At 55.1% G+C, this 22,892-nt stretch overlaps 2 protein-coding genes across 11 annotated transcripts in view; both read right to left on the bottom strand.

The window, feature by feature from the left end:
• The window catches only part of ZNF385C (zinc finger protein 385C), a 57,874-nt gene that overhangs the window by 9,289 nt on the left and 25,693 nt on the right, over nucleotides 1-22,892 (bottom strand). For 7 of the 10 annotated variants that reach the window (XM_066263622.1, XM_066263614.1, XM_066263618.1 and 4 more), the window contains exons 2-3: nucleotides 22,517-22,768; nucleotides 279-427 (exon numbers count right to left, since the gene is read on the bottom strand). In XM_066263622.1, coding sequence (XP_066119719.1) covers nucleotides 279-427; nucleotides 22,517-22,766 — 399 coding nt within the window. In that variant the 5' untranslated portion in view covers nucleotides 22,767-22,768. Of the gene's footprint in view, nucleotides 1-278; nucleotides 428-13,601; nucleotides 13,650-22,516; nucleotides 22,769-22,892 lie in introns of those variants that run through there. The other 3 variants (XM_066263616.1, XM_066263617.1, XM_066263624.1) reach the window with 2 other exon arrangements.
• Nucleotides 1,902-5,765, bottom strand: C2H17orf113 (chromosome 2 C17orf113 homolog). Its single transcript, XM_066255416.1, has 2 exons — nucleotides 4,992-5,765; nucleotides 1,902-3,919 (listed from the first exon to the last, which is right to left on the bottom strand). Exons 1-2 carry the CDS (start codon nucleotides 5,532-5,534, stop codon nucleotides 2,435-2,437), a joined length of 2,028 nt encoding a protein of 675 aa, XP_066111513.1. The 5' UTR covers nucleotides 5,535-5,765; the 3' UTR covers nucleotides 1,902-2,434.

Raw genomic sequence — 22,892 nt, 5'->3', positions numbered from 1 at the left:
AGCAGTCTCTCTACGGAAACTCAAGTGAAATCTACAGTCCAGATTCTACAGGTCCAGTTGTTATTGGGGAGGGGGTGACACTACCCTCTTCCCCTAGCCCAGACACCTGGGCCTGGGGGTGGGGGTCTTGATTTTGGGAATGCCTAGTCACTTGGGGATGCTGGAGGAGAATGAGCCCCTGGTTAGACCTAGCTTCTGAGAGCCAGCCCCTCTGAGCCCATCTTCCCCGCCCACCCCCAGCTTGGCTGCATGCCCCGCCCACCAGCCCAGCCCCATACCGTGCTGAAGTTGGGGAAGAGACTGAGCGGGGCGGTGCCATTGAAGTGGAAGGCCAGCAAGTGCTTGAAGTCCAGCGGGGGCTGCAGAGGCCTGGCGGGCAGGGGCAGGGAGGCCAGCAGGGGACTGGGGGTGCTGGATGCTGGGCCTGCTGCAGGAGGAAGAAGGGCAGGGTCTGAAATGGGGAGCCACAGGGCAATCCCACCTCCACAGCCTGAAGAGGCTGATGGGCTTCTTGGGTGTGGATGGAGCCAGGGGAGAGCTCCTGTCTCTCTTCACAAAGTAGCACTGGCCAAGCCCAGGGCCAACACAGCCCATCTCTGTGCCTCTCCTCTCCACAACTGGGGAAGCAGAAGTAAGGAATCCACAGTTATGGCCCCCAGCCCAGAAGGATGACCCCCCCCCGCCCCTAGAGGCCCAAAAGAACACCCAAAGGGAGTTAGGCCAAGGGAGGGGACAGAGGCATCAGGGCAGGCCCCTGACACACACACACACACACACACACACACCACCATGGAGACTGCACATGAGCTGGGTTTCCTCTTTATTTCAAATTAAACCCAAACTTGGAGAAAGGTCAGCCCCTTCCCTTCTCATTAATTCCCCATCTCAGTTCCCCATATCATTCCCAGCAAGGGCTGCTGGAGGGGATGGGAAACCCCTGGAATCTGAAGGGATGTATCCCTCCCACCCCCCACCCAAGCTCTGGTGAGACCCCTGCTGCTTCCTCCAGGAGGCAAAAAGTGCTCCAGTGGCACCCCTGGGTCAGGCCCGGAGGCGGGCACAGCACTGTGGCTTTAGTCTTTGGTCTTAAAGGTCTGAGGCAAGGAACTTGGGGGAATAACCTGACTTCAAGAAAGAATAAAATTAGCCCTGACCAGATAGCTCGGTTGGCTAGAGCATCATGCTAAAGCACAAAGGTTGTCGGTTCGATCCCTGGTCAGGGCATGTTCAGGAACAGGTCAATGTTCCTATTGTCTCTGTCTCTCCTTTCTTCTCTCTCTAAAATCAATAAAATAAACATTAAAAAAAATTTTTTTTAATTTGAAAAAAAAAGAAAGAATAAAATTAGAAGTAAACCCAGTTCATTTGGGACATTTTTAGACCCCTGTCATTGCAAAATGAAAAGAAGTCCTTTTAAATTTATGTGTTAACATGCCTGACCAGGCGGTGGCCCAGTGGATAGAGCGTTGGACTGAGATGTGGAAGATCCAGGTTCGAGACCCCGAGGTCGCCAGCTTCAGTGCAGGCTCATCTGGTTTGAGCAAAAGAAAAAAAAGCTCACCAGCTTGAGCCCAAGGTTGCTGGCTCAAGCAAGGGGTTACTCGGTCTGTTGAAGGCCCGCAGTCAAGGCACATATGAGAAAGCAATCAATGAACAACTAAAGGTATTGCAACGCGCAATGAAAAACTAATGATTGATGCTTCTCATCTCTCCGTTCCTGTCTGTCTGTCCCTGTCTATCTCTCTCTCTGACACTCTCTCTGTCTCTGTAAAAAAAAATTAAAAATTAAAAATTCAGTTATTGGGGAAAAGTTTTTTTGTGTTAACACTATGAAAGATAGAATAGATTTATTTCACATTTATAGATTAATATGTCTATATTCACAGTCATATACACAAAAACCTCAGGCAGTCTATTGGTGGGGAGGGGAGAGAGGGCACACCACACCCTCGAACCGTTAGCTTGTGCACAGAGAGGGTGCTGTGCTGTGTGTCAAAACAAGGACAGCGATCTGCTTTCTAGTCATATCTGAAGAGAAAAGATGCTGGGGGGGGGGGGGCAGCGGCTGAGAAACAGTCAAGGACCTAGTCTTCCTTCTCCAACCACCACTAGCATTTTTTTAGGGCCCAAATTTGGGATGAGTCCAGAGGGAAAAGGATGAGCTACTGTTCACCAAACTCTAAAATGGTCAGGAACATTATTTATGGTGTCCCAGACCCTAGCATCTCGGCCAATTGCCCAGGGCCCCCTTGACCCAGGCCCTCCACAGCCCACGGGGCTGGGTTAGTACTCAGCACAGAACAGAGGAAGCATGGGGAGGTGGATGGAAGGCCACAGTTAGTAAATTAGTTTGGATGCAGCATGGTCAAGTCTGGCTTGGCCCTTAGAGTGACCAGGGCCCCAGACTGGCTGGGTAGAGGGAAGGAGTCCACCCTCACGTGAGCTGTGACCCCAGCAGCCCCTCCCCGCATCTACTTTCTAAGAACTCCACGGCCAGCGCAAAGTCAAACTCGTGCAGTGGGGGACCATCCACAGCAATCCTGACCGCAGGGTCACTCCAGCCTTCCCCGGCCCCGCCCTGCCCCCACCACCGCAGCTCCCGGCTGCGGCCGACCTTGTCCAGGAGGCCGGCACCCGCGGGCAACGTCAAGGCCAGGGCGGCAAGGGCAGCGAAGTCAGGGAAGAGCTCGTGCAGCTCAGAGTGCGCGCACGCTAGTTTGGCGCACAGCGCCCGCGGGCCCAGCCGCCTGAGGCTGCAGACCACGCGCTTGAAGAGCGCGAAGTGGCCCAGAGCGCGCTGGCGCACCACCGCCGGGGCGTAGGCGCGCAGCAGTAGCCGCAGCGCCCCCTCGCCGTGCGCGCCCAGCTCCTCTGGCGCCTTCGGGTAGCGGCGGGGATCGAAGATCGCAGCAAAGGCAGCCACGGCATCCAGCGAGGGTCCGGGGTAGGAGCTCTGCAGCCCCCGCCGCATGGAGTCCAAGAAGGCCCCCTGCAGCCGCTCCAAGCCCCAGACTGCAGCCTCGGAGTAGCCGACCAGCTCCAGGCCAAGGTAGGTACAGCGCCTACCACCCACGTCGGGGCTGGAGGACGCCAGTTCCCGCAGGAAGCCCTGGAGGCGCGTGCCACCGGAACTTTGCAGCGCTTGGAGGGAGGCTGCAGCCGCCATCACCAGGGGCTGCAGCAAGGCCAAGTCTGGGTCTTCTGTCTGCAGGACAAGGGCGAGTTTCTGTATGCACGGCAGAGTGTCCAGCAGCAGGTGGGTGAAGGCCACGAAGGTAAACTGACGCAAGGTGAGGGCCAATGCCCTTGCTGTCGGCGAAGCTGGGGAAGAGGCCTCCAGTGTAGGCACCAAGCAAGGCCAAGCTGCAGCCACTGCTTCCACAACGGGCAGCAAGGAGGCCCAGGGCACTGGCCGTGGTCCTGCCAAGTCAATAGCTGCAAAGTCCAGTGCCGCCCGGAGCTCAGGGACCATGTGGGAACTGGGGCCACCGTGGAGGCGGAATAGAGCATCCAGTACACTTTCATATTCACCTAGGTAGGCAGGGGGCTCAGGATCTGGTCGGCCAGGGAGGCAATGTAGCTCCATGAGCAGCGGGCAGGCTGCCTGGAGCTGCAGGGCCACACTTCCCAGGTGGTCACTGGGGAGGCTCGAGTTGAGCCAGGCTAATTTGGGCGCAGATGCGCCAAAGGCCTGCAGGATGTCCAGGAGTTGGCCAGCAATGGCCTTGCCCTCCTGTAGCTCCACACTGCCCAGGAAGGTGGTAGCAGACTGGCCATTGCAGGGGGACACTGAAGTGGCAAACAGGGCCAGACTGTGGGACTCAGGCCAGTCCCTGGTCTTGTCCAACACCAGCCCCACATACGGGGATGCCTTCAGGCACTGGCAGGCCTCTGTGTGCAAGACACTGGCAATGGCCACCTGGACAGCCAGAGAGAAAAAGGGAGGGAGGGCAGAATTAGGCTTGTCCTGAGAAGGGGAGGCAGACAGTACAGGTGTTAGGAGCACAGGCCTTGGGGTCAGACAGACTTAGGAACTAATCCTAGCTTTACACTCACTAGCTGTGTGATCTTGGGCAAGTCATTTTACCTACCTCTCCGAGCCTCGGTTTCTTCAGCTCTAAAATCGGGCTAATAGGTGCCCACATCTCCTCAAAAGGTTGTTGTGCATTATAAATGTAACCTTCTGTTAATGAGCTTATAAATGTAAAATGCTTTATGAACCGTAAAAGTTCTATCGACTTGGGTGTGTGTTTCTTTGGCAGCACTCATTCTGCCTTATTCCTGGCGGTCTCCCTCCTCTCTGCTGCTCAGTGATTAAGTGATAGACATGTTCACTCCCAACTCCAGTGACACAGGGCCTCAGCTGTGTGCACTGTTTGTCTATCATCTCTCTGTAAGATGAGCTCAACTCCCCAACCCCCACCAGCCCCCAGGACTCAGAACAGAGCTGCAGCTTGCAAAGCCCCAGGAGCCATGTGGGAAATACTGAGCTTGAAGTCAGCCCAGGGATAAAGCAAAGGGAATGGGGATGTCCATGCCTGTTCCCCAACTCCACCTCTTCATGCCCTGACAGCATGGGGACCTAGTTTGTTAGAACAAGTAACAGGTCCAGCATTTTATATATTATCTGTCATTTTGTTAAACTTGGAAACTACTTTAAGTTTTTCGAAAACACAGTGAAAACCAAAAAACACTTCTGTGGGTCAGTCAAGCCCCCAGGGCCACCAGTTTGCCATCTCTGGCCCCGGTGGTGAGCAGAGCGTCCCTGAGCCCCCTGAGGATAGGGCCTGGTCTGGCTGCTTCACTGTTGTATTCCCAGCAGCTGGCCCAGGGCCTGGCATACAGTATGCTCTCAGTGAAGGTTCTGACGGCTGAAGGTATGAATGAAGTGCTCTGGCTGCTGCCCAGGGGCCTGGCATGCTGGCACTGTGTCAGATGGCTCAACGTCCTCCCTCCCCAAACCCTCCCCCATACCGCTGGCTGCCACCCACCTGCATGTCCCTCACCCTCCTGGGGCTGTAGTCATCACCATGCTCAGCGCCCAGCAGCGCCTGGCACAGGTTGAACCGCTGAAGCTTGAGCAGGGCAGAGCAGCGGTCGTCGGGCACGCCCTCCTTGGCCATGCAGTACACTGTGGTCAACACAGCCACTTTGGCTGGGTCCACCTCCGCCTTGATGCCCCTGGAGGTAGGGGTGGTTGCCGGGCCTGGGTAGGCCCCTCCTCCCTCAGCCTGGCCCTCAAAAGTGGGCTGGCCCCGGTTGACGGCCAGAGCCTGGCGGTGGGCCCCCGAGGTCACATGGCGCAGCAAGGCATGGCGCTGGAAGTTGTCGGTGCCCACGGTAAAGGCGTTCTCAGCTTTGCCGTGCTTGTTCCATCCCAGGGCCTGGCGGCACTCAAGGCAGGACATCAGCTTCCGCTCGTAGTCAAAGTCCAGCCAGGCGAACTCCTCTTTCCAGTGCTCGTTGAAGTAGCGCTTGCACTTCTTGTTGGAGTTGGAGGCCTCTCCAGCTGGTTTCTTCCCAGGGGGCACCATGCCTGCTTGAAGGGCAGGGTACCCCCAACCCTCACCCAAATTCTCTAAACCCCCAGCCTCACCCCCACACAGAGGCACCTCCCTTGACAAGGAGGGAGGCAGGAAAGGAACAGCCTGCCAGGCTAATGGGGACCATCCATCTAACTTAGCCAGGAAAGTTTATTCCTGCTCCATCAGTGGGAGACTGGAGATGAAAGAGACAAGGGAGGGGTGTTAGGGAGTCCATGGTGGGTTCCCACGGCCCACAGAGCACTCCCCAGCTGAGGGGTGGACGGGACCCAATGGGGAAGGGCTACTGGGAGTGGGCGGGGTCATGCAAGGCCCATAGCATGTTATCCAAAGTAGGGAGGTATGGGAGCCCCAGCCCCACCTAAGCATCTCCCTCCATCCAGGACAAGTCATTGATGGGTGTTGACAGGTGAAGCATGCCAGAACTCAGAGCAGGAGAGACTGGCACCGCCTATGCAACCACATTTTATAGGTGGAGAAACTGAGTCCTAGAGACAGAGTGGTTCTCAGGGCTCAAGAATAATTTGTGGCCTGACCTGTGGTGGTGCAGTGGATAAAGTGTCGACCTGGAAATGCTGAGGTCGCCGGTTCGAACCCCTGGGCTTGCCTGGTCAAGGCACATATGGGAGTTGATGCTTCCAGCTCCTCCCCCCTTCTCTCTCTCTGTCTCTCCTCTCTCTCTCTCTCTCTCTGTCTCTCCCTTTCCTCTCTAAAATGAATAAATTAAAAAAATAAAAAATTAATAAAAAGAATAATTTGTGGCTGAGCCTGAACAAAAATTCAGACCGCCTGACTTGTCACCCAAAGGATGACTGATTCATCCAGTGCACAGTCCTTTATTTCATAGGGAGGAAGTCAGCACAAAGCTGAGCTTCCAGGGCCACAGGACTGAGGAACTGGGTATATTTTCTCTGTAATTCCCTTCCCTAAACACACACACACACACACTGGTAGTGTGGTTTTGGGAAGGGTAGCCAAGAAGCAGGCTGGACCTCAGATGAAAGCCACTCAGCTGGTTTTCTCTATTTACCTCACCCTACCACGCCACCTGGGGCCAGGATGAGCGGTTCCTGACCAGAAGGCCATGTCCAGCTGATGGCCCAAGCCTGCCGACCCTGCTTCCTAATCATCTCTCAAACCTGTGCGTCCCCCCCTCCATGCCTACTGATAACAGCAGCAGTGACTACCATTTATCAGGCGTGAACAGACTCAGGCCCTGTGCTGTGGACGCTGCAGTGACTCGAAGAGGAAACCAAGATTCTTCTTGCAGAGACTCTGAGGATGACATTATCCTCATTTGGAACTGGAGGAAACTGAGGCTTGGAGACTTTAAGTGACTCACCCAAGGTCCACAAGCAGTAAGTACCTGAATTAGATCCTAAGTCCTCCTGACCCATGGGCCACACTGACATGCTGGCCGGCACCATCTCACCTAGGGTATGCAGCAGCCTCCCCTCTGCAGCCATCCCCCAAATTCATCCATCACACAGCAGCCAGAGAGCAAGGCCGCACACAGACCCAACTGTCACTCCCTTGCTTCCACTTCTTCAGTGGTGTCTTGGCTAAGTCCCCACCCTGCCCCCAGTCCTCTGGACTCCTGCAGAGCCTCTGTCCATCACTCCTGTATGGTTAGCCCATTCCAAGTTTATCATTCCCCACACATTTGACTGTTACTTTAGCCTCATCCTCTGTGCCTAAATTCCCTGTCCCTCCTCTTTCCCTGGCTACTTCCCATTCATTCCTGCAGAGCAGCTCAGACATCCCCGATGCTGATACCTGCCCCACCTGTCTCCCATTATCCCCCATGTCACGTGTGAGTCTTTGTAATACAATGTAGTGAACACAGGGATTCTCTGTGCATCCCACATTTGGTTCCTGGAAGGCCAAGATCCCATTTGTTCATTTGTGGATCTCTAAGTCCCTGTATAGGGCTGGGCACGCAGATGCCTCTCAGCAGAAGCTGGTTGTTTAAAAGAATAAAAGGATTTATTTTGGCTATGTGGAAGAGCTTCTTGTTTCTGAGGCTGTCGGCTAGATGAATCTTTGCTCTAAGAAAGCTGTGACTCTCTTCATGTCCACTTAATATTACACCCAGCACCCGTGTGGAACCTGGCACTTAGTGGGTAGGTGAAATAAGGGCAGATGAGTAGAATTTAAGGGGAAGCCTGTTCAATGTTAAGAAAAGGCACTCCATGTTGCCAGATGTGGGTGAAACTCGTTGGACTCATCTTCCCCTGGACTCTGAGTGGCATTTGGTACTGTTCACCATGCCATCCTTGAAACACATTTTTCTCTTGGCTTGCAAGAGTCTACCTTCCCTGGCCTCCCACCCTCACCCATCAGCCACTCCTTGGTCTGTGTTGTCATCTCCACCTCCTCTTTCCAACCTCAACTTGTCCAAAGAGTTTAGAACCATCTGTGCTAGCCACTGAAATACACAGCCCCAGTCTGGGCCACTCCTCTGGGTACCCACCACACCTCTTCATCCAGCCACCTTCCTGGCTTGGCTAATGGAACTCGCTGTCCCTACAAAATATGCTCCTGTCCAAGTTGTCACCAGTCCAGGAAATGGCCCATCCTCCCACCCAGGTGCTCTGGCCAGAAACAGGCCCCTCTAAGCCCCACTCTTTTCCCCATGCGGGACCTCGTCCATCAACAGGTCTTGTTGATTCCACCTCCACAATCTCCCTCGAATCCATCCCTTCTCTTGTGGTGCTGCCACCATCCTCATTCCGGTAACCTTCACCTCTTGCCTGGACTGCCAGTTGCTTCCTGATGGCCCTCTGGGTTTACATTACCCGTCTCAGCCATTCAAACGCTAGCAGCTGGAGCGGGCTTTTAAAAACACTTTAAAGCCTGACCAGGCAGTGGCGCAATGGATAGAGCGTCGGACTACGATGCCGAGGACCCAGGTTTGAGACCCCGAGGTTGCTAGCTTGAGCGTGGGCTCAGCTGGTTTGAGCAAAAGTTCACCAGCTTGGACCCAGGGTCGCTGGCTTGAGCAAGGGGTAACTTGGTCTGCTGAAGGCCCGCAGTCAAGGCACATATGAGAAAGCAATCAATGAACAACTAAGGTGTCGCAATGCACAACGAAAAACTAATGATTGATGCTTCTCATCTCTCTCTGTTCCTGTCTGTCCCTGTCTATCCCTCTCTCTGACTCTCTGTCTCTGTAATTAAAAAAAATTTTTTTAATAAATAAATAAATAAAACACTTTAAAATCCCTCCACTCTAGCCTGTTGCTCAGACCAGTGCCAGAATCCCTTTTTAAAACTGCCAGATGCCCAGGCACTGCTGACCTCACTGGCAGCCACTTGTCCCTCTGTCTGCTTCCAGCCATACCCATCTTTTCTTGGTTCCTCCAGAATGCCTGATTCCCATCCTCAGGCCCTGTGCACATGCTGCGCTTTCTTCCAGAATGTTCCCATCCTTTGCTTCCCCTCTGGTCTTAGCTTAACTTAGCCTCTTCAGAAGAGGCTTCTCTAATTATCCTTTCCCAGAAGTCCCCTTATTTTGTTTCCTCCATTGCATCCCCCAGTTTACAAATCTGCTTATTTTTATGCAGTTCTATCACATGGTATTCACTCTCTTTCACTCCCTGAGGGCAGGAAAGGTGACTTCCCTGTTCATGACGGAACCCCAGAGAAGGGAACAGTGCCTGGCGGACAGCATTTGTACCAAAAAACATGGGGAATAATGAAGTAAGGAAGCATGAGCTCTCAGGCAGCAAGCAGTGGAGTGGGCCCTTGGACACCTGTTGGCTGGTTAAAACAGCTGCCTCTGACATCCTTTCCTCCCAAATCCTGAGTTGGGGACCTTGTCCAGCCCACCCCCCAAAGGGTCTTAGAATGGGGAGGAGGTGCAAGGCCAAGGTGACACCTTTCCAGGGGTTTGTCAGGTCCTTCCCCTGTGACTAGAAACTGGCTACCCCGCCCCATTCTGCAGAGGGGATAAAGTGACTATCAGACCTAAGCTAGTTTTGGTAAAACATCAAAAAAGTATGTAGGAAGGATGCGTGGGCAGACAGAGATTCTGAAATTGCACTGACCAGTGTGGTAGCCACTAGCCAAATGTGGCTGTTTAAGATTGAGCAGAATTTTAAAAAGTAAATAAAACCCTTAAACTTCAGTTCCTCGGTTGCACTAGCCACAGCTAAAATCCTCCATAGCAACATGTGGCCAGTGGCTATTGTATTAGATGGCTCAGACAGAGAACATTCACAACATCCCAAAAAGTTCTACTGGACAGCGCCACACACAAAACAAAACAAAAAATGGACAAAAGCCTTTGACAGTCCCCTGCCCCAACCTGAGGGAACCAGACCTCTCAGCACCCTGGCCGGCCGGATGGGAGCACGCACTCCATGAGTGTCCCTGGGGTAACGGTGTGTGGGTCGGCCACCCCCACTCCACCTGCCCTGTAAGCCTAAAACATAGAATTTATTTAGTCCTAGAATGGTGGTCCCCATCATCCTCCCCAAGCTCCTTTAGACCCCTTCCTTTTGGGACCCCACTAAAAGAGTCCTAGCTCTGGGCTGAGGAGAGGTGGGAGGGGAGACCCCTCCCCTGGCATCCCTGGTGAGGCTAGGGATCCTTGCATGCTGGGCCTGTCCTCCTGGGATGGGGACCCGAAGGGCAGGGGAACTTCTTGGAGGTGCTTGGGGGAGGAGCCCTCAGATGGGTCTCTCTGAGGCACCAGCCCTCAGCTAACTAGTGCTGACCACCCGCAGGGCCCCCAAAACCCCTCCCCAATTGCCCGCCCCCTGCCAGGCAGCTCCGGGAGGGGTGCCCCGCCCAGCCCGCCCCACCCGCACACACTCACAGAGACTCGGGGGCCACCATCTTGCTCGGTGGACGCTCTGGCCGTGGTCTCCCTGGGCTTCACCGAGCGACAGCAGCCACTAGTGGTAACCGCGGCAAAGAGGCGCCAGCAGCCAGCGCGGGCCGGGTTACCGTTCTGTCCCTGCGGTGCATGTAGCCCCAGGTCACCCTCACCCCTCCATCCCTCCGGGCTGCATACGCTGCAGCAGAAGCTACTGAGATTAGATCGCAGGAAGGAAGTTCCCCCGAGTGAAGAGATCAGAGTCACTCATTCATCACAGTTACCTACAGGAGCTTACAGGTGGGAGGGCACAGGTGAGAGCTCACAGGTAGGTAGCCGAACCAGATAGAGCTCTGTGGATGGAGGCTCCAGTCTGGCCAGTGCTCTGCGAGTTAGGACCCGGATGCTTGGGGATCACGGAGGAGCAATCAGGAAGCCCAAGATTTTCACAATTAGTTTTCACAGCAGGGTCAGTGAAGTTTTACCAGGGGAAGAGCATTGCAGGCAGAGGGCCTGGCAGAGCGTGGGAAGCTGGAAGTGCAGTGCAGGTTCACAACGGTCACAGTAGAGTGGCGGTGTGGGGGCTGGGGCGGGCAGTGCCCGCTGCTGGAGGGCTCTGCAGTGAGCGCTGGGCTCTCTGACCCTCGGGCCCAGTGGGGAACCGCAGGAGGAGTTTGAGCTGGGGGCTCGATGTTTCATTTGTAGTTATTTGTAATGGGACGACAAGTGGGGCTGGGGCGTCAGGGAGAGGCAGGGTGAACTCTCAGATGCACAGGGGACTGTCCCCCCCCCATTGGTTCCCGGGAGCATAGAAGAGAGGGTGCGGGTTCCCTACAGGAGGAGTGTGGGTTTGTGGCACCCCAACCCTCTCAGTCTTGGGGTCTAGAGGCCTGCAGTGGAGGTCCAATGACATTGAAGTGGCCTTGGACTGAACACTTAGCTTAGAGCCTTAGTTTCCTCATCCATGAAGTGGGAATTGCAGACAGGTGAGGAGGAAAGGGCAGGACAGGAATGAATCTGAGAACCAAGTGAGTTGCAGGATGTGGAGGTCATTTGAGGAAGAGGGTGCCAGGGTACTTGGTGACTCAGTCTCCCCCTCCAGGCAGCACAGAGTCAGCCGGAAAAGCCTTTCAGTCCCCTCACAATTGGGCCCACTCCTCTCCCATACAAGGTCTAGGGGCACACACTGATTGTTGCTCTGAGGCCAGGGCCCCTCTGGGGGCTGCTGGGAACTTTCCCCAGCACCGTCCACCCAGTGCTGCTGTGTGCCGTCCACTGTCTGCCTGACACTCACTGTGAACCCTGGGTCCCAGGGCTGCTGGGGTGACGCATGAGTCATGGCACGTGCACACACGTGTGACTACTTTGCTTGCAGGTACACTCAATGAAGGGAGACATCACAGCCCCCACGCCTGCCCCAGGATGGCACCACACAGCAGCCTGCTGGGGCTAAAACTCTGCACCCACGAAAGGGTCAGGTGTGGAGGGTCTCTTCTGATGGCGCTTTGCAGCAGAACAGCCGCGGTGGCTAAGTGTCTCAGAGCAGTCCCTCCCAACCCTGGCCAGGGCTCCCAGCTGGGACCCACGGCTCTTTGGATGGCTGCCTGAGGGTAGGTTTTTGCTCTGGTCAAACATTAACAAATCAGACCATGTGGCAGAAAAGAGGGCACTCCCAGGGGTCCAACTAAGGCTGGGGCAGGAGAGATGAGCAGAGGTCTCATGAAATAACACCACTCTGGCTGCCACCCAAGGGAGAGGCTCTGGGGAAACCACATTTTGCTGTTTTGGCATCACTGGGAAAGACACACAGAAGAGCACAGGGACGAACACCATGAGGTCCCCAGGCTATAGGCACAGACCCCAAGACACACAGCTCCTCATGATGACACTGTCTACGCAAACTGATGTATTCACATACGGAGTTGGTACCTACACAAAGACAGATACCCGTGCTGGCCAGGGGGCAAAGACAGGCACAGTGGCCACGCACGAGCATGCACGTACACACAGACAGGCAAGATCAACAAAGATGCACTCAGATCGTATATACCCAAAGGGATGGACACACGAGGATGCACAGACCCTTAGAAAGGCACATACAGACGATTCAAAACAACAGGCACACAGCAGCACACACCATCACAAAGCTGCATATTCACCAAGGTCCATATACAGACGTTTCCCCAGAGAGAAGTGTGTGCACATACCCCACCTGGGAATTAGATGCATCTGATACACACACAAGCTAATGTAGCCAAACCCAGGGTCTCTTTCTGTCTCGCCCACAGATCATAGGGGCAGAGTGCAGGGTCCCCCACCCAGTCATACACACACACCTCAAATGGTAAAGTTGCTGTTTCTATCACAGGTAAAACCAAAACTGTGAAGAAAGTGGGAGCCCAGGAGATGGAGAGCCAAAGGCAGGGAATGGGAGGTTGAACCAAGACCCCCGCTTGCCTACTCCCCTCAAGTCCAGGGGTGTCCTCCCCACATTCTCCAGAGCCCCCAATCTACTTCTGGGTCAGCCAGCAATCAGGAGGCGCTGATGTTCCAGGCTCCCTTCTTCCCGCGCTGGAGGAAGACCCCTCCCAAGCCCAGTCACAAAAGGGACTCTGCCCTACCCCCAAAGCCCCCAGCCCTTGCCTCCATGGAAGGGATTCCCAAAAGTACCCTTTAAATGGTAATGGCTGGCTGGCTCCCCCAAAGAGGGCCAGTCCACCCCAGGGTAGAGAGGTAAGCCAGGAGGCCAGGGCTAAAGCGAGGCATTGGCGTCGACCCAGTGCAGTGGTGGGACCTCAGGTAGGAGCCCCGCAGGTTTCTGCCTGTCTCCTTCTGTCTCTTCTGCCATAGTAACAACTCCCTCTTCAGCCCCCTCCCCTAACATTCCTTGGAGGCTCCCAGCAGCCCTGAGAGGCAGTCGAAGGGATGATTTGATACAAGGAACCTTTGACACAGGCTCCCTGGATGCGTGTCTGTCCCAAGGTGTGGCACACTTCACTCCTGCAGGGGGACCTGTACTCAGCAACTCTTCCTGCCACCCCCGCCCCGCCTTTGTTCCCAGCCAGAGTGGGGGCTCCCCTGCCCAGCCCTGGACCTAGGGAGGGTACCAAGCGACAACTAGCAATGGGAGTCTCTTAACAGACAACTTTTGGGGGCCAAGAACTGGGAGAGGGAAGAGGCCCACCCTGGTCTCCAAGCCCCCTCCACACCCTGGCTCCTGTGCCCTCAGTACTCACCCAAGAGCATTCTCTTCTTCGGAGGCAGCGCTGAGCACTGAGCGCAGAGTGAGGAGCAAATGAAACCCAGCCAGAGAGTGACAGAGGGAAGAGGGTGGGGGATGCGAGGGACAGCAGGGGAGGGCACGAGGGAGGGACTCCTGCTCCTGCCTGAAAAGCGGCAGTGACCAGGCCCTGTCTCCCCTGGCCAGCAGTGAGCGGCCTAGTCCCTAATTTTCTCCCTCCCAACCAGGGGTGGAAAGAACCAGGCACTTCCTTCCCCAAGGGCAGGGTAGGGGGCAATGCAGAGACTGGAGACAAAGGGAGAGTGTCAGGGAGCACCCAGTCCCCCCACTCCCGAGAGTCCCTGCCCAGTGCCTCTTACTCGGAAGCAGATAGCTGACCCTGCCCACAGACACCTCCAGGAGCGGGGGCGCTGCCAGCCCCTCTCTGCCTGCCAGGAAGTTCTTGCTGCTAAACTTTGAAGCCCTGCCTCGGGCTTGCTGCTTCAGGAGCCCCCTTCTCCTGGCCAGCCTGACTCATCCTCGGCCCCTTAAATTCACCTCCTTTTGCTGAAGGGGAAACTGAGGCTCAGAGGGGTGTTACTACTCTGCCCCAGCGTTGGCTATGTCCTTGGGGGGGAGGGAGCCCAAGGGGCTTGCCCCTCTTAGTCCAGTACCTGGACTGTTGGCCCTGCTGCCTGGGCAATGCCAGGAAGGGGTGGTGGTGGTCATCTGATCAGCCAGAACTTCTGACACCTCTGCCCTTCCCTCACTGGTTCCCCTCCACCCACCCACCTCCAGTCTTTTCTCTCCCCCATTTGCCCTTTCTCCCCTCCTCTGTCCTGAAAACAGGCGGTCCCTCTATTCACCTGAGCACCTGGTGGCTGGCTGGGAGGGGGGGAGGGGGCACGGAGAGGAGACAGCCAACCCACAGCTGGATCCAGTCTCGCATTCCAAGCCTGGGTCCCCGCGCTGGCCCCACCCACTCAGCATCCTGTCTCCACCAGACAATAACCTGTAATCTCTGGGGCAGCCAGTACCTGAGCTGTAAGGAAGGTCTGGGGAGGGGTTGGCAGCAGCAGCTCCTGAAAACAGGTTTGTTAGGAAGAGGCTCTGGGGGCAGGACTTGCTGGTGTGGGGAGAAAAAGGAAACTCAAGCCCAGAGCTAATTAACCCACCGAGAGACACAGACGGAACCTTTGTCTTCCGCAGGAGCAGGGATCTAAGCTAAGCCCCCTAAATCTCCACCCAGATGGCCTTGCCTTTCCTGGTGGTCCCTGGGGGAGGTGCTGATGGTCAGGTTCACCCTTGGCAGAGGGGGATGTGGTGGCCATCCAGGGAGCTCGAGGGACACTTCTATCAGGTGTCACTTAAGGAGAACAGTGGCAGGAGGCGATGGTTAAGACTAAGAACTTTTCAGTGGCCTTGGGGGAGCACGGTTTCTCTGAAATACTCACCCAAAGGCCTCGGGGTGGGTTGCGGGGAGGGGCTGAGGAGGAACCAGCAACTCAGGGAGACACTGAAGAGGTGGGGGGGGACGGGCTGGAGGGCTTCCGGGGCCTCCTGATGGGACTGAAATTAATCTATCTGCGGGGAGTTGAGGTGAGGAGCTCATCAAGCCAGTGATTCAGGTGTGACCCAGCTCAAGGACTGTGATCTCTGGGGCTCAGGATGCAGCCAGAGGCTTCTGCAGTCTGAGACTGGGAAAGGAGATGGAAGGACTGATTAGACAGGAGCTAGGGGAGGTCTGGGCATGCAGGTCAGGGACGGCCCCCACCTGCCACTCTGATCCCTTCTGGCCCCCAATGACACAGGGATGTCTGGTGCAGCCGTCTTTGCCCTGCAATCCACTACAGTCTGACTCCATCTCTGCTTTCCTGTCCCATTTAGTGTCTACCCTGCAATCCCACCCAAAGCTCCTCTGGCCATTTCAGTAAGCTAGAGCTTAAATCGTTTTCAAAACCTCCTTCTCTCCCCTCCAGGGTCATGTTGCAGTGGATGCTGGAGGAGAGAGGTGGGCTCTGAATTGGATGGCTGGGTCAGTTCTGCCAAGAGACCGTGTGTGTGTGTGTGTGTGTGTGTGTGTGTGTGTGTAGGGACCAATTGGCTGTGTGTGTGTGTGTGTGTGTGTGTGTGTGTAGGGACCAATTGGCTGTGTGTGTGTGTGTGTGTGTGTGTGTGTGTGTGTGTGTGTGTGTAGGGACCAATTGGCTGTGTGTGTGTGTGTGTGTGTGTGTGTGTAGGGACCAATTGGCTGTGTGTGTGTGTGTGTGTGTGTGTGTAGGGACCAATTGGCTGTGTGTGTGTGTGTGTGTGTGTGTGTAGGGACCAATTGGCTGTGTGTGTGTGTGTGTGTGTGTGTGTGTGTAGGGACCAATTGGCTTTGGGAGGGTCTTGTCTCTTTCCTTAGCCAGCCTAGGCAGAGTGGGTAATGGCTGTCGTCTCCCCATTCTTCAGGTGAAGACACCAAGGTGAAGACACAGCAAGAAGAGAGGCCACAGGGCCTTAGAACTTGAGGAATCAACTCCTGGGAGCTGGTCTGCCTACCCTGAGCCATCCCTCCTATCCTGAGTCATCCCGCCTACCCTGAGCCATCCCTCCTACCCTGAGCCATCCCTCCTACCCTGAGTCATCCCTCCTACCCTGAGCCATCCCTCCTAACCCTTTCCTGCAACACTGAGGCTCAGCCCCTGCAGCCAGGGCAGAAAGCATGTGAGACTGGATTTAGACTCAGAAACCCTGGGATCTGAACCCAGCTGGGTGACCCTTGGCACGTTGCTTAAACCCTCTGAGCTCCAGAGTCCCAATTTCTAATGTGAGGACTGAATGTCATCGTCTGTGCCCGGGGTGGCTGGGTGAGGAGGGCATGCCCTGCTGTGTGTGGAAGTGCTTTGTAAACAGTTTATCTCCAAAGCAGATGCTCAACTTTGTGCAGGAGGGAGGTCGCAGCTGCTGTCCACCCTGCCCTATGCTGGCCCAATATCCACACTAGAGGTTGGAGCAGAGGGGTTGAGCCAGCAAACCTTTTCCCTGAAGCTATTCAGGAACCACCTAAAATTGTTTAGGGGTGTGTGTGTGTGTGTGTTCGTCAGTAGAGTTACTGAGTTCAGCCTGACTGGGGCGGGGTTTCTGGTGCCCACACTTGCAGTGGTGAAAGATGGCTGCAGACACATTCCCAAAGAATAAAGAGGCTGCTGTGTGGGAGACAGACGGTGGAGGGTGGGCTGGGAAAGGTGGAGAAGTACCTGGAGGAGGGGATGGGGAAGCGTGGAGTACCCGGGGTCTCCCCATCCTGTGCCCCCGTGGGTGTCCAAGGCTCCCTCTGGGAGCTGGGTGTGGCTGAGTGAGGAGGCCTCTGACCCAGGCATTGGTGAGGAGGCTCAGCGAGGGAAGAGCCCCCCACCCCCAATATCACCCTCCTGCAGACAGCCTAAGGGACGTGAGCAGAAGAGGGTCCCCGCCTCACTGCCTGTGACGGCCTGTCACTGTGCAAGCCGCCAGCCCCACAGACCCCTAATCAAAGTGACAGCTCCAGGCGGCCTCCCAGTGAGGAAGCCTCTTAGGGGCATGACGAGGATGTCCCACCCCCACACCTTTATCGCCCTCCCAGATAGTGAAGACTGTGTGGGAACAAAGCAGTGTGCTAAGGGCCCCTCAAGTCTCCCTGACTTTAGGTGTGGCTCTCTCCATTTCTGAGGCCACCCCGGTCAGACACACTCTGAGGCCCTCTGCTCCGCTCCAGCCCAGTCCTGAGGCCCCTGTGCACACCCCCTCGCCCCCAACCTCAGGGGCACTTGCTAGCATCCTCTCGCTGAGGGCTGTCTCCCACCCCCAGCTCTCAGAGAGTCAGCGGGACAGGAGGAATCCACAGGAGGGGAGTGGACGTTGCAGGGTCATGTCCCAGAGCAGGCTCAGAGATCACTAAGCCAATGGAGCCCCAGAATTCCAGGGTTCCCAGAAACCTGAGGACCCTTCATCCCTGCCCTATGCACAACTGTCATCTGCTTGTGCTCCCACAATGCCACTCGCTCCTCTTAGCCCGGCAGCTGTGAAGGTCTGGCCCCATAGCTGACTTCCCCTGTAGACTGTGAGTGCTCAGAGGGCAGGCACCGAGCCCTGCTCAGTGCAGAATGCGGGCTGGCTCAGCCCAGGACCGCATGGGGTTGCAGGGCTTGGGCACCATGCCTGGCTCAGCCCAGGACCGCACGGGGCTGGAGGGCTAGGTGATGGATGGACTGATGGCTGGGGGGTGGGGGAGGATGGTGACTTACCAGGTCGCATTTAACTACTTGGAAAGAATACCAGTGTCTCCTGGTGTCTCCCCACTCCTACCCAGTACTCAGGGGATAAAGACTGTGGAAAGGGGAAAGCCAAGTGAAGGGGGGCCCCTCCCTCTGGGCAGCCTGACTCTGGCCATGGGTAGCTGGCACTGCACTGGGGTCTTTTCTACTCACACCCCACCTGCTCTCTCCACACTGGCTTGGTGGGTGGGGAAGGGCAAAGGGAGGGCTTGTAGCATAGTGACCACTGCCCAGAAGCAGGGCCTAGAAGGCTGTGTTAGAAGGGAGCAGGGGCAGACAGTGTTCTTGAGATATAGGACTGGCCCTCCTCACCCAACACAGCCCTCCAGACCTGTATCTGTCTTGGCACCTCCCCATTCTAATAATGGGGCTATCTATCACAATATCACCTAAGCTAGAGCCATCTTAGCACCTCCTTCACCTGGGGCCCCCATATCCCATCAGTCACCAAGTCCTAATGGTTCTACCACAGAAAAGGCCCCAGAATCTGTTTTCTCTATCCCCCCCCCTTCTCTCTCATATACTCCCAAGTCTTACCCTTTCCCCTCACCAGAGACCTTTGAAAACATGAATAACCTCTGCTCCAAACCCTTCAGTGACACCCATCACCTTCCATTCCAAGGCCGAATGCTCAGCCTGCCTGGGAGGCCCTCACAGGCGGCTCCTGCTCACCTCTCGCCAGGCCCGCCACGTGCCCAGCACTGCCTGCTGCTCCTGGAAGGCCAGAGGCCTCAAGTCTTGGTGCATTTGCTCCAGCTCTCTCCCTGCCTGGCGTTCCCTTTCCATCTCCAAGATCCAACCTCAGTGCCTTCTGAGGCCCTGGCCAGTTTGCTCAGTGGTAGAGCATTGACCCAGCGTCAGATGTCCCAGGTTTGATTCCTGGCCAGGGCACACAGGAGAAGCGACCATCTGCTTCTCCACCCCTCCCCCTCTGTCTTATCTCTCTTCCCGTTCTGCAGCCATGGCTTGATTGGTTGGAGCACATTGGCCCAGGTGCTGAGGATGGCTCCTGGGAACCTCCACCTCCTGCACCAAAAATAGCTTGATTGCTAGCATGGCCCCAGATGGGCAAAACATCGGCCCCCGGGCGGGGGTTGCCAGGTGGATCCTGGTCGGGGTGCATGCAGGAGTCTATCTCCCCTCCTCTCACTTGGAAAAAAATAAAATAAAATAAAAAGCCTTCTGAAGCTTTCCTTGCCTCCTGTTAATTCACCTCTGCCTCCTCTGACTTCTTAGCACCCATTACCTGCCCCTAGGAAGCCAGTTGTTATCTTGAACAAACTTACCCGCACGTGTGGTTGTTTAGACAGAGCTTTCCTAACTGGCAGGTATGTTGCCTTTTAAAAATATAGACCCCCAGCCAAATACTGTAAGTTCTCACTTATGTGCAGTATGTAAAAAAGCCGAACTCATAGAAGTAGAGTAGAAACGTGGTTACCAGAAGCTAGGGAGTTGGGAGTGTGGGGAGATGTTGGTCAGAGGGTACAAACTTCCAAATATAATATAAATAAGGTCTGTGATTTAATGCCCGGCATGTGACTACATTAACAATACTGTATAATATAATTGTAAGTCACTAAGAGCATAGATCTTAACTGTTATCACCACATACGTGGAAAATCATAATTATCGCCCTGGCCTGATAACTCAGTTGGTTAGAGCTTCACTCCAAAAAGCAAAGAGGTTGTTGGTTCGATCCCCAGCCAGGGCACATACAAGAGCAGACCAATGTTCCTATTTCTCTCTCTCTCTCCCGCTCTCTATAAAATCAATTTTTAAAAAATTGTAATGATCTGAGGGGATGATGGAGGAGCTAACTAACCTTATTGTGGTAATTATTTCATAATATATATGTGTACCTAGTCATTACATTCTATACCTTAAACTTACATATGTTATATGTCAATAGTATCTCAATAAAGCTGGGGGTAAAATACAAATCCTCCAAATAGTGGCTTGTACCTAGAGGATTGTCTGTATTTGATGAATTAATGAGTGTCTTTTTTTTTTCCCATTAAAACATTTTATTGATTTTTTTTTAGAGAGAGAGAGAGAGAGACTAATTTGTTGTTCTACTTACTTATGCATTCATTGGTTGATTCTTTTTTTTTTTTTTTGCATTTTTCTGAAGCTGGAAACAGGGAGAGATAGTCAGACAGACTCCCGCATGCACCCGACCGGGATCCACCCGGCACGCCCACCAGGGGCGATGCTCTGCCCATCCTGGGCGTCGCCATGTTGCGACCAGAGCCACTCTAGCGCCTGAGGCAGAGGCCAAGGAGCCATCCCCAGCGCCCGGGCCATCTTTGCTCCAATGGAGCCTTGGCTGTGGGAGGGGAAGAGAGAGACAGAGAGGAAGGCGCGGCGGAGGGGTGGAAAAGCAAATGGGCGCTTCTCCCGTGTGCCCTAGCCGGGAATCGAACCCGGGTCCTCCGCATGCTAGGCCGACGCTCTACCGCTGAGCCAACTGGCCAGGGCCTGATTCTTTTTTTTTTTTTGTATTTTTCTGAAGTTGGAAACAGGGAGGCAGTCAGACAGACTCCCGCATGCGCCCGACTGGGATCCACCCAGCATGCCCACCAGTGGGCAATGCTCTGCCCATCAGGGGCGTTGCTCTGTTGCAACCAGGGCCATTCTATCGCCTGAGGCAGAGGCCATAGAGCCATCCTCAGCACCCGGGCCAACTTTGCTCTGATGGAGCCTTGGCTGTGGGAAGGGAAGAGAGAGACAGAGAGGAAGGAGAGGGGGAAGAGTAGAGAAGCAGATGGGCACTTTTCTTGTGTGCCCTGGCTGGGAATCGAACCCAGGACTCCTGCACACCAGGCCGATGCTCTACCACTGAGCCAACCAGTCAGGGCCCATTGGTTGATTCTTGAATGTGCTCTGACTGGGGATCAAACCTGCAACCTTAGCATATCGGGACAATGCTCTAATCAACTGAGCTACCCGGCCAAGGGAATGAGTGTCTTTTGAACTCAGACACACATACACAGGTACACACATCCCAGAAACATCCATATAATCAGGTGTCCCCCACTCAGAGGAGCTGGTACCAGCCATTGGAGCATTCCCTGCTTTGCTCATGCAGTGACCTCTGCTTACAATGTCCCTTATTTCTGTTCCAAAGTTCAGCATGCCCCACTTCATCCAGGAGGCCTTTCTGGTGCCATAATGTATAACTGACCTTTCTCTCCTTCATACTCCTGGGGATATATCCCATGAAGCAACCACAACATTTATCTGCTCTTGTCCGTCTCAGTCCAAAAGACATTCAGTCTTGGCCGGGGAGGGAGGGAGGTTGGAGGAGGGAGACTGGAACTTATGGTTTCCAAGCCCCAGGCAGTCATACAGGGAACACAGAGGGAGCCCAAATATTCACCAAAAGAACAGGCAGTCCTGTTCAGAGGTCAAAGTTTAGCCCTTTGGCAAAGCTACAAACCTGGGTTGCAAGGTAGGTTTCCAGCGGCCATCCCCATGAACCAGGCTAACGTTACTGCCCTTCCCACCTCCCCACACTGGGCCTGGTTCTGAACCCATTTCCCCTGCCAGCCAGCAGCCCGCCTCTCATTTCCCCTGTGGCCCCTATGTGCCTGTCAGCTGGAATCACCCTCACAAACGCATTCACCCATTTCCCCCAGAAATCTGCCTTGCAGCCAGCTGCCCCTTCCTGCTTGAGGCCAAACCTCTGCAAAGTCACCCCAGCTAGGGAAAAGCAGAAATCCTGGCCAGGAGTTCAGTGGCCAAAGGAAGAGGGGCTTCCCTAGTCCATTCCTCAGCTGCAGCGTCACACACCTTGCTGACCCTGACCTTCAGAGACCAGGATACTCTGCAGGTGAGAACTTTGTCTAAAAGACTATCCTTGGCTCTGGCCGGTTGGCTCAGTGGTAGAGCGTCAGCCTGGCGTGTAGAAGTCCCGGGTTCGATTCCCAGCCAGGGCACACAGGAGAAGTGCCCATTTGCTTCTCCATCCCTCCCCCTCTCCTTCCTCTCTGTCTCTCTCTTCCCCTCCTGCAGCCGAGGCTCCATTGGAGCAAAGATGGCCCGGGCGCTGGGGATGGCTCCTTGGCCTCTGCCCCAGGTGCTAGAGTGACTCTGGTCGCGGCAGAGCGACGCCCCGGAGGGGCAGAGCATCGCCCCCTGGTGGGCAGAGTGTCGCCCCCTGGTGGGCGTGCCGGGTGGATCCCAGTCGGGCGCATGCGGGAGTCTATCTGACTGTCTCTTCCGGGTTCTAGCTTCAGAAAAATACACACACACACGCAAAATAATAATAATAAAAATAATAATAATAATAATAAATAAAATAAAAGACTATCCTTGCTGTGGGAGTGCGGGGGGGGGGGAGTGTGTTCCAGACTGAGGTTCTGATTCCAAAAGACCTTATAAGGAGACACCCCAGACCCAGAAAGACCTCAAGAGGAAGCGTCAGACCTAAAGACCCTCAGATCCTGAGAGATCCCCAAGAGGGCTGTCCAGATACAAAACAAAACTTGACAGCATCTGGGGGACTTCAAACTCTGAAGGCCATTGAGGACACCCCAGACCCAAAGACCCCAACCGAAAGAAGCCACACACCCAGAGCCCCTCCGAGAGGCCCAGGGCCACATTTGTGGGCACAGTGCCCCTCCGCACTGACCTGGCCCTGCGGGGGCCTTCCCTAGGCTGAGCTGCCGCAGCCGCCTCTGGTGAGCCCGCCCCTCGCAGTGCACCTGGGCCTGGGCCGCCGAGTTCAGCTGGATGTTGCAGACGTCGCAGAGCGTGTATGATGGCCGTTTTCTCTCACGCTTGGGCTTGGGCGGTTCTGGGGGCTGAAGGGGGCGCTCAGCAGCTCCAGATGTGGGAGGCTCCTTCTCAGCAGGGGGAGACGGGCTCAGTGGCCGCTTCATACCTGAGCAGATAGAGAGGGAGACAAAGGAACAAAGGCTGAGTGTTGCGAATATGTAGAAGGGGCAAGACGGGTTCAATATCCAGAGATACCTGGGCCTTTTATCCCAGCTGAAAGTCCCCAGGTT

This window comes from Saccopteryx bilineata, chromosome 2 (assembly GCF_036850765.1).
Source record: "Saccopteryx bilineata isolate mSacBil1 chromosome 2, mSacBil1_pri_phased_curated, whole genome shotgun sequence".
NCBI lineage: Eukaryota > Metazoa > Chordata > Mammalia > Chiroptera > Emballonuridae > Saccopteryx > Saccopteryx bilineata.
The sequence above is the reverse complement of the archived record's forward strand: the minus strand, read 5'-3'. Positions and strand labels throughout refer to the sequence as shown.

Coding starts and splice junctions, on each gene's coding strand:
- C2H17orf113 (XM_066255416.1), bottom strand. CDS start 5,534: ATGGTGCCCCCTGGGAAGAAACCAGCTGGAGAGGCCTCCAACTCCAAC. Junction 3,920..4,991: donor GGAGGGTGAGGGACATGCAG/GTGGGTGGCAGC, acceptor CTGGCTGTCCAG/GTGGCCATTGCCAGTGTCTT.